The 10,696-nt window shown below is 59.4% G+C and overlaps 1 protein-coding gene across 1 annotated transcript; it reads left to right on the forward strand.

Moving 5' to 3' along the window:
- Positions 1 to 4,856: 4,856 nt before the first annotated feature.
- GADD45A (growth arrest and DNA damage inducible alpha) lies at positions 4,857 to 6,893 on the forward strand. Its single transcript, XM_055725180.1, has 4 exons — positions 4,857 to 5,021; positions 5,105 to 5,206; positions 5,302 to 5,518; positions 6,092 to 6,893. The coding sequence occupies exons 1-4, from the start codon at positions 4,885 to 4,887 to the stop codon at positions 6,203 to 6,205; spliced, it is 570 nt and encodes a 189-aa protein (XP_055581155.1). The 5' UTR covers positions 4,857 to 4,884; the 3' UTR covers positions 6,206 to 6,893.
- The last annotated feature ends 3,803 nt before the right edge of the window (positions 6,894 to 10,696 follow it).

A 10,696-nucleotide genomic window follows, 5' to 3' on the forward strand; every position in this document is an offset into this window, starting at 1 on the left:
TCGGCCCGCACCGAGCTGATCCCCCCTCATGGGAATGCCACCCCTGCGCCGTTTGGTGACTCCATGCAATTATCAAATTGGACCGAGTTTGTTATTTGCCTTTTACTGCAGGTTTATCTGGGGAGCGGCACCTGTGGGCGACAAGGGGGTGTCCCCGCTCCCGGACTTTGCCCGGTGCTGCCTGGGCTCTGGCTTCAGCTGGGTGGGAGGGCTCGGGCTGCCGGCACCCGGCCACAGCTGTGGCACGGACATGGGTGGCGCAGGCACCTGCGAAGGCACGGGGTCAGGAGAACGCCATCCTGGCGCGGAGGGAAGGGCGGTGGGGTGCAGCCAGCGGCAGGGGTGGCAGCGGGCAGGGGGAGCATTGCTGCCCGGGCCAGCAGCAGCCCTCTCCGGCACATTTCGGGGAGCAGCCCCGGTTTCTGCTGCCCTGAATTCAGAGGCACCAGGAGCTGCCTGAGCCCCCGTGGCCGGCAGCAGGGCAGAGGCTTGCTGAGGCAGCACAGCCACGGGCTGCCACGCTCCTGCTGAGGGAGGGAAAGACATTCAGCCAGGGTGGGGGACGAGGGTGAAGCACTCCCACTTGTGTTCCCCATTTGCAGGGTTCCTGCTGTCCCAAAATCCCCAATAAAAATTCAGACCCAGGCGAGTAAAACCGGCCAGCTCGAGGGGCTCGGCCCAGGGAGGGGAAGGCGGCCAGAGCTGGCTGCACCGGCTGGGGTCAGCGCGGCAGCACCACACTGGGAGCCACTGGGAAAACGCGGTGACTGTTGGACCAGAGGCCGCCCCGGGGAATGTGCAAGCTGGCGTTTGCTTTGCAGAGGCGATCGCTGCCCTTGTTATCCAGCAGATTCAAAGGGGAGTGAAAACGCTAACCCGGAACGCAGGGCTGTGCCACGCCGGCAGCGCCGTGCTGCTCGGCCGGGCAAGCCGCGTGCTACCGCAGCCCTGAGCCAAGGGCCAGAGCCCCGGCAGGGGAGGGATGGCACCGAAGGTCCCTCGTGGGACACAGCGAAGCAAGGGACCAAAGGAGTGGGTCGCTGACGTGGGGAACGGGGCCTCGCGGGCTGGGAGCCGAGCGAAGAGGGAGCTGCGGGGCCCCTGGCGCTGCGCTCTGGGGCTCACGGTGCAGGAGCAGCCACGGTGGCCGGGACCACCCGGTGGGCAGATCCCCCATCCCGGGAAGGGGCTTGGCCGGCTGCCAGCCGCTTCGGCAGGGTCAGGTCTCAGTCACCTCTCACTGACACCGTTTGGTGTTTGGTCTAGTTGCCAAAAACTTAAAACAACTGGTTTTAAGCTCCGACATGCAGGAAACACATCTCCGGCTGCCCGAGAACATCCTCCCACGGCGGCAGCTCCCACCGAGCCGCAGGCAGGACTTGAGTGGGCACCTCCGAAACTCCTGCGTGTGAACCCAGCGCTCACCCCGCTGTCACCAGCCACCCAGCAGCTAAAGCCCACGGCCCCACGGCCCCACGTAACACCTCCCCGTGGTGCCGGACACAGAGGGGATTGCAGGCATCAGCCTGGTGAATTATGAAAGTCAGGATTAAAGGGCAGGGGGGGAGCAAAACGCCTTGGATGCTTTTTGGCAGGCGATGAAAGGCAAGTTTAGTGACAGCTGCTGGCTGGGAGCTGGTGGAGCGACAACTGCGGGTCCGACTCCATCCTGGGCTCCCCAGAACAGCGGGCACAGCACATCCCCAGCACAGCCGATATCTCTCTCCCCACTGCAAAGCAGGAGGGACCCGCATGCCTCCTGAGCATCCTTGCTGCTTCTCAGAGCAAAGGGAGGGAAGGAAAATTGTCCCCAGCCAGGAAACCTGCAAAGAAAATGCAGTTTTAGAGCATCGCCTGCTCTCATTACCAGCGCAGGTCGGGGAGCTGCTGCCACCGAGAGAGAAAAGAGGCTTTAGCTGCTTTGCAGTTGCCTTCGAGACAGATTTAGCTCTGTGGCCGGCCACAGATGGGGCTGCGCGGCCAGACCGCCTGTGAGATACAATCTGAGATCTCGCAGCGAAGCCGGAGACTGTAGTTGCTAATAGAGATACAGCAAATTAACCGAACTTAATTCGGAGGGTCACCACACAATGCTCCCACCTGTTTTGCTATGGTCCTGCCATCTGCCACCCCTCCACCTGATGCAAAAGAGGCTTTTTTCCCCCCCTTTCTCCTGACGCTGTGGGCTTCGTTAAGTCGTGTCATATCTCATCAGGGCTGCAGCGGTGGGACAATGGGCAGCGAGCGCCGAGCCGGGGGGACATATGCAAACCTTTGGAAGCTTTCCTCGCCAGAGCCAACACGACTGAGGGGCTACTTAAATTGCTCTCTGTATTCTGCTATGGAAAACGGTTTCCTACCCCGGTCTCGTTTTCCAAATGGCTAATTAAGTGATTCTGCAAGCAGCTTATTGCATGCTGCTTTGCCTCGCTCAGCTGCGCTCACCAGCACAGCGCACCACGCTTCAGCAAACACTGCCTTGAAAAAAGGCTGCTGCTGTTTATGAACTGAAGGAAAACACCTACACAAGCAAAATTTTAAAACACACACTGCCAAAAGCTCTGTGAGGGACCACCAAGGGTCCACTGGAGCCTGCGGGACCGTGCCAGCTCGCAGCCCGGGTTGGGCAAGGCTTTTGGCACTCGCTGTGGCAGGACGGAGGCTTTTAGGTGCAACAGCTGAGAAAGCGTGATCTCTGACACAGCTCCCATCAGCAGTAATCCTCCCTGGAGGTCTCCCAGGCTGAGATGAGCCATATGGCAGCAAAAGTAAGTTCCTGGAGAAACCCCAAGTTCAACCCCACGGAGGGGCCGGCGATGGTGACATGGTGCCCCCTTCGCTGGCAGCCAGCTGGCCCGGGGGGCTGGGGGAGCCACTCCCCCTCGGGGCTCAGACACCCACGGCTTAGCTGAGCAGCCAGCTGCGGAGCGGCCTTACGGCTCCACCGACATGGCGCGCCACTTTGCCGTAGCGGTAGTGGAGAAGAGCCCAGCACAGCTTCCCTCACCAGGCGTATTTGCAGGGGGGAGCACTGGCAGGCGTCATTTGCAACAGAAGCGCCACCAGCAACGCACTGTGCCTCGGGTGGGCATGCCAGGGCGCCGGGGCGGCCGCCTGCCCGCTGGCGTAGCCTGCCCGCTGCGCATGCTGGCGGCTCTGCCCAAGTGCCACCACCGGTGGCTCCAGGTAACTCTGTGACCTCTGTGACAGGCTCCAGCCCGCGCTCAGGAAAGGTGTTCCTTGCCCGTGGTATGGCACAGGCTGTGACGCATGTGACTCACCGGGAAATTACAGCGTGGCCTTGCTGAAAACAAACTGGAGAGAGGGAACAGATCGCTCCTGACAGCGGGAGGATGCACGCCACGCCAGAAACGCCGGCCGTGCGCTGGAACCACTGCTTGCCTTTCCCTCCTGCTCGGCGGGGAGAGGTGCCGGGCACGGTGCCGCTGCTCACACAGCTGTGGCGTGGGTGCCACACCACACGCCCCGGGCAGGAGGGCGATGCAGCCACCCGGGCACCATCGTCGCCTGAACCCGGGGCCTTGCACCATGGTGAGCAGTGAGCACACGCCGTGCTGGCCCCCGCTGGCATGTTAGCTGGAAGCCAGAGCTGCCGATGCTGCCTCCAGAATCTGGGGTTTCTTCCCAAATTCTCTCCCGGCCAGCAAGGCTTCCAGAAATTGCACCCTTTGCTGCACACAGCGCATTCATGTTAAGATTCTGCTGCCTTATTTGCCTCCCCTGGGTGCCACACGGCTGTACGAGGGGCGGTGGGGTGCCCTCTAAGGCAAGGCCTGGGGATCCCCCACCCCAGCAGGGAGCCAGAGGGAGAGTCTCAGCCTTGGCCCCGAGCAGGGCAAGGAGGAGCCAAACCAAACCCAGCAAAAGATTTCACAGGGGATGCACATCAGAAGCCACATCCCAGGGGACACCGTGGAGGTGGAAGCCAGAGCCTGTGCGAAGGCAGCCGGGGTCCCTGGGAGGCCGGTGGCATAGGGGGGTCAGCAGCCCCTGCGCTCCTGTCCCCAGCCGTGTGGGCACTCTGCAGGCCAGGGGGGTCCATCACACCGTGCAGCTCAGGATCAGCCCCGTGGCCCCCGGCTGCCTCCCACGGCCCCAAAAGTTAATGGAAATGCAGCGACATCGTCGCCGCCGTGAGCTGCCAGCCACAGCATTGTGCCAAGGGATCGTGGCCATGCGCCCTGGCACACGTTGCTCACACCCGTGCACGGGTCTTGCACAAGCATCGCCAGGGATGTAACCGCCAGGCCTGGCAGTGCCACCGGTGAATCGGCCGGGCGGGGGGTACGGGCAGGGCGCGCAGGGGGCATCACTCGGCTGTGCTGGCAGTGGGCCGGGAGCTGCAGGCAGCGGGGAGGTGTTGGCAGCGGTGCCTCGGCGCTGCGTGGGTGCTGCCCCCCGCGCAGCCCAGAACGGCAGCGGGTGGGCGGGCAGGGCGGGCGGGCAGCCGGCAGGGGAGCGGGCAGGGGGCAGGGGGGTGTGCGTGCAGGCGGGGGGGGGGGTGCAGAGGGGGGGTGCAGGGACGGGGTGCGGGGGGTGCAGCGGCGTGTGTACAGGGGGGGCAGGGCCACAGCCGGCCGCCCGCCCACGAGACCCCGCTCGCAGCCCCGCGCTAGAGCCGCCCGGGCGGGGCCGATACGGGCGCGCCCCCCGGCCCTGGCCCCGCCCCCTCCCCCACAGCAGCCAATCAGCAACCGCCGCCCCGCCGGTTCCCGCGAGCGGCCGAGCCGGCGGCGGCGGCGCGGGCGTGGGGTCAGGCCGGGCGCTGGCGGCGGCGAAGAGGAGCGGCCTCATTTGCATGAACCAATAGAAATAAGATATGCAAATGTGGCCGGCGCGGGTTGGCCGGGCGCGGGGGGGATAATGCCCGGGGGGCGCCTTTGTGCCGCAGAGGCGGCGGCGGCGGCGCGGCGGGAGCGACCGGCAGCAGCGGCGGCCCCTCGGCGCGGCTGCACTATGACTCTGGCGGAGCTGCCCGGGGACCACCGCGCCGCCGGGAGGTACGGGCCGGGGCGGGGGGTGGGTGCGGGAGCGGGAGCGGGGCCGGGTGACGGCGGCCTGTCTGTGCTTGTCCTGGCGGCAGGATGGAGCAGGCGGGGGACGCGCTGGAGGAGGTGCTGAGCAAGGCGCTGAGCCAGCGGAGCCTCACCCTCGGCGTCTACGAGGCCGCCAAGCTGCTCAACGTGTGAGTCCCCCGTCTCCCCGGTGCCCCCGGCGGTGCCCCCCGCGCCCCCCGCGGCGTGTGCGCCTCCGCCCGCCCCCAACCCGCCCGCCCCGCAGGGACCCGGACAACGTGGTGCTGTGCCTGCTGGCGGCCGACGAGGAGGAGGAGGCGGCGGACGCGGCCCTGCAGATCCACTTCACGCTGCTGCAGGCCTTCTGCTGCGAGAACGACATCAACATCCTGCGCGTCAGCAACCCGGCGCGCCTGGCGCAGCTGCTGCTGCCCGCCGCCGGCCCCGAGCCGCCCGCTGACCTGCACTGCGTGCTCGTCACGGTGCGCCCGCGCCTCCGGGTCCCCTCCAGGGCTGCAGCGCCCGCGCCGTTGCACCCTTTATTATTTCGTTGCCCACGTTATTGCACCCTTTATTGTTTCCCCCCCTCTCCCCCCCCTTTATGATTGTTATTATTTGTTTCCCCCCTTCTCCCCCCCCTTTATGATTGTTATTATTTGTTTCCCCCCTTCTCCCCCCCCTTTATGATTGTTATTATTTGTTTCCCCCCTTCTCCCCCCCCTTTATGATTGTTATTATTTGTTTCCCCCCTTCTCCCCCCCCTTTATGATTGTTATTATTACTATTTGTTTCCCCCCTTCTCCCCCCTCCCTTACGATTATTTTTCCCCCTCTTTACCCCCCCTTTTATTTTTTTCTCTGCGCTTGGCTCGCGGTGCTGGGGCTGGCCGCTGTTTGCCTTACCGGCAATTTAAGATGATTCATGCTCCTGGGTTTTCTGCTGTGCTTTATTATTACTATTTTTTTTTTCCCCCCTGGGGATTGGCGGGGGGCGGGGTGGGCTGGTGTTGTGTTTTTGTGCCCCTCTGTTAAAGCGCAGCCCCTCTCCCTTTCCAGAACCCCCACGCCTCGCCGTGGAAGGATCCAGCGCTGAGTCAGCTGATGTGCTTCTGCCGGGAGAGTCGCTACATGGATCAGTGGGTGCCAGTGATCAACCTCCCCGAGCGGTGACCGCGCCGCCGCCGCACAAACTGAACCCAATTGCACTGGAGTTTTGCAATACTTTAGCAGTTGCTCAGGAAGTAACTCCCTGCCCTGGCACGAGGATTACGGGGAGGGGGGGAGGCAAAAAAAAAAATAAAATTATAAAACTGCTGTCAAGGGGGGGGAGGCTGATGTTGAGCTACATCTGGTGTGGGACTGAAGAAAAGCAACTCGGAAGCGACGGGGCTGAGTGTGGAGCGAAGCAGCTGCGTTGGGAGGAAGGAGCTGTGCTGGGGTGCACGCGCTGCGTTCCTGCCCCACCGAAAACGCCGACACCCTTCACGGCTTTGGGTTTTTTTTTAAAGTGCAACTTAACAATTTCTGGTTTAAATACCTTAAGGAGCAAAAAAGGTTAATCAAAACATTTTACAAACAATTTTATTGTATTTTTGGGATGCTAATTCTCAAGTTTTTATGCTAAGATATATAATAAGTTATTTTATGATACTGATGAAAAATTATTTATATTCAGAGGTTTGAGAACCAGAATGCCCTTAAGCAGTTGGTCTGCAATCACACATCTTTTTACCAGTTGGCTGTTAAAAGCAGCAATGTTAATAGAACTGTTTGAAATTGGATAGTGTTTTGGTTTTGGGGGTTTTGGTTTTGCTTTTTTTTTTTTTTCTCTTGAAATAAAGTTTAAACCTAACCCCTTGCTCTTGGGTTTTATTTTCTTACCCCGTGCATCAGTGTACAGTCAAAAGGACTCATTTGGCAGCTGCTTCTTCCTTGTCCTGGCCACGGGCAAGGTCCTGTTGTGCTGGTCCTGTGTGGGTTTAGCCCTGGCCCCTCCCAAGCCATTAAATGAAAAACCAGCTGCTGTGCTGCAGGAAAGGTTGGAAACCTTAGCTATTTTTTTCAAACACTGCCATTTAGCAGAGGTTTGTGTTTTTTTAAGAAAGACCCATCCCAAGAGGAAGCATTTTACAGGCTTCTGCAGAGCTAGTGTTCTTGGAAGGTGGGGAAACCCAATTCCTCGGCAGAGGAAAACTTGACCCGCTGTTTCCTTTCCCAGGACAGCGCCGAGTGTCCCACCACGGGCTGCTACAAACCCTCCTGGGTTTGTTCCCTGTGCCCCCCATGCCCCTGAGCTTAGCAGCTTTAATGAATTCTGTACTCTGGCACACAAAAAGCCAAGCTCCGTATGGCAGAAATCTCTCAGTGCCCCAGGAGCGCAGGGAAGCAGCACCCGTGCTGCCTGGGGGGGACGCACCAGTGACCTACATTGGGGTTTCCCTGATTGCGTGTGTGGTGCGCCCCGGCACGCTGCCACCTCGCAGCACCCGGCCTGGATGCTGGCCAGCTGGCCAGACCCCAGAGCCCTCGCTGCGCCCCAGCGTGGGGGGGTGCTGCCCCCAGCCCCAGCAGGATCGGTGCCAGAGCAGGTGGTGAGGCTGGACCAGTTCTCCTGCTCCCCAGACGTGTGGGACAGCATGCTGCGGCATGAGGGCACCCGTCCCTGTCTCGCACAGTGCTGCAGGGCCACGTCACCCACCCCATGGCAGCGTCGTGCCCGGCCCGTAGCTCAGAACCAGGCAAGCGCCATCCTTGGTGCCCTGGGATGTGGGATGGGAGCGGGCCCACGGCAGCACACGCAGGAGTCATGCTGGCTGCCCACCCACAGCACGCACCCAGGGGAAACACGGGGGAGCCCTGGCACCAGCCACCAAGGAGGTCAGGTCAGGCTCAGCCACAGTAGCTGCACAAACAGGGAATTTTCTGAACGTTCTGGTTTTAGCTGCATTATTACGGCATTTCAAAAGCAAATACGCCCCCTGAGCTGGTTTGCTGGCTTTTGCCCCTGTGTGAACATTTTTAAAAATTCTGTTGCATGTTACTTTAGCAACACGAATGTCAGATATCGAGGGAAAAAAATGTAATGATATCTGACCCAAAGCATGTGAAAATCCAGCTCTGGGATCTTTCACCCTCCTCTGCCATCGTACCCAGGCACTCTGTTGCTCTTTCCTAAGTGTGTAACAGAAGGTGGCTGAATCAATCAAGTTTTTGGAATTAATTGAAGACATTTGCTACTCTACCAAGCTCAAACTCCATCCAACCCCCACGCCCCCAAGCCCCCACTTCTCCCAGCCCCTGACCACGCACTACAAGCCGTCTGGCCAGGACCCACAGGTGGTCCTGGGGACACACAGCCCACCACACCCCCACATCTCCCCCCCACCCCAAACCAGCCAGCTCTGGGTGGAGAGGGGGGGTGTTCCTGCTTGGCCACGTACCAAGCCCTCCCAAAACCACCCAGGCAAGAGGGGCCCTGACCCCCCCTGCAGCCAGCACCACAGGGATGGGGCAAGGCTGGACCGGAGCCCAGCAGCACCCAGCTGCCGGGAAAGGCGGAAGGGAAGGGAAGGGCGTCCAACACGCACTGGGAAGGACTTTAATTCCGATAGGCAGCCAAGAGGAGGAGTAAGCGGCAGCTGCACACGGTGATGGGATGTCTTTGGGGTGATGGGATGTCTTTGGATGCTGGAGCAGGGACCCAGAGAGCTGAACATGAGCTGCTGCTTGGCCTGGTGCTAATTTGGGGCTTATTTTATTTAATTTTGGGCTAATTTTTTGCTGCAGCCAACATCAGGGGTCCTGCTCCCCATCAGCAGGGCTGGCCACCGGCCTGGGCTGTACATGTGGGGACAGGGTGCTTCAGGCCCCGCCACATAAAACCTGCTAACACGGGGGAACATTTCTGAAAGAAACCCCTCTTCTCCCTCTCTCTCTCTATATATATATATGTACATATCTCTCTCTTTCTAAAAGGATATACATGTATAAAAGCTTTGGCTTGGGGAAGAGCCTCTTTTTCTGCCTTGTAACAAACTGGACTGCTGACTCAAACCAAAATGCATTGAGCCAGAGCAACAAGTTCAAGCAAAATCTGATCCCTTTTGGCAGAGTGGCCCAGCCAGGACCCCAGCTCCCCGGGGAAGGGCTCTGCCTCACACCTGGGACCCCAGCCCCCAGGTACAGCCCCGGGGAGGCCATTCCCCATGGGCTTTGGGGATGGGCATGATGGCCCCAGCCCAGCATGCCAAGCTAAACTGGATGAGGGATAGGTCAGGATTGCCTGGGGATGAAGGATGCGGAAAGTAATAAAAATGCAATTTAAAAAAATCTCCCCACACCAGAACCAAGGCTTTATCACAGATTCATGGAATGGTTTGGGTTGCAGGGACCTCCAAGACCACCCAGTCCCACCCCCCACCACGGGCAGGGACCCCTCCCCCCAACCCAGGCTGCTCCCAGCCCCGTCCAGCCTGGCCTTGAGCCCTGCCAGGGATGGGGCACCCACAGCTGCTCTGGGCAGCCTGGGCCAGCGCCTTGCTGCCCTCACCATGAAGAATTTCTTCCCAATATCTAACAAATCAAAACTCTGGTGTTTTTTAATAAGGAACACCCAGAGCTGAGGTGTCCTGCAGGTCTCACCCCTACCACAGCGCTCATCCGAACAACCCCCCCGACAGCCAGCCCAGAAGAACCACCACCAGATCTTCTGAGAGCTCCTTTTCCCCATTTTTGGCCCCACCAGTCTGACACCAACAGGTCCCACCTGAGATAAGGTTTAAACACAAGCATGCTTGAGGGTCTCAGCAGGCGCACCCTGGTTCCACCTGGGGGCTGCAGGAGACCTGTCCTGCTGTCACCTGAGATGCTGGGGACAGCCCACTGGGGACCCTTGACAGATTAGGAGGGGTCAAGAGCAGGGGGTACTGGTCACACCTGCACCAGGCCATCCCCATCCCAACCCCAGCACTCTACTTCCCATCCAGGATGCATCCAGCGAGTCTTAACCTTTGCAGCTCACCAGCCCCAGGAGGCCAGGGAAAATGATCGACGATAAGCTGGGAGGATAGAAAAAGCAGAATTATTTTTGCAAGGTCTATTTTAGCAAGAGTCAGGTCTGCAAGCCACCAGCCATCCCTTCTCCCTTTAATGCAACACACAGCATTGAAGAGTCAAATTAGAAAATACAGAGAAAAACCCACAAATAACAAGCTGGCTGCTTAATTTAGGGGGAAGGGAATAAATGCCCTTTCTGAAATGGCATGGGGCTCACCCGCTAGAAAAGAGGGGCAGTGTGGCGACGCGGTATGTCTGTGCTGCATCGCTGCGCCGCCTCCGTGGGTTTCCCCCAACAGCTGTGGATGCAGATGGTCTCATTTCTCCTTTCCTCATTCTACCAGTCTGTATTTCCCCTGAATTTTACAATTCCTGTTCTTTCATGGGAGTATTTATAGCAAAAGAGCAAAGTACAAACACAATCACTTGAGCTTTCACATGCCCCTACATATTGCATTTAAAAAATAAAGAGTTTACCAAAAATCTGTAACATTAAACGCCATCAGGAGCAGGCAGTTTCATGATGCTGCGTTAGCTGCTGATCTCAAGTCTTCTACCTAAAATCGAGAAAGCACCTGGAAAAAGACCCAACCCCGTATGGTGGTT

Source organism: Falco cherrug, chromosome 12 (genome assembly GCF_023634085.1).
Source record: "Falco cherrug isolate bFalChe1 chromosome 12, bFalChe1.pri, whole genome shotgun sequence".
Taxonomy (NCBI): domain Eukaryota; kingdom Metazoa; phylum Chordata; class Aves; order Falconiformes; family Falconidae; genus Falco; species Falco cherrug.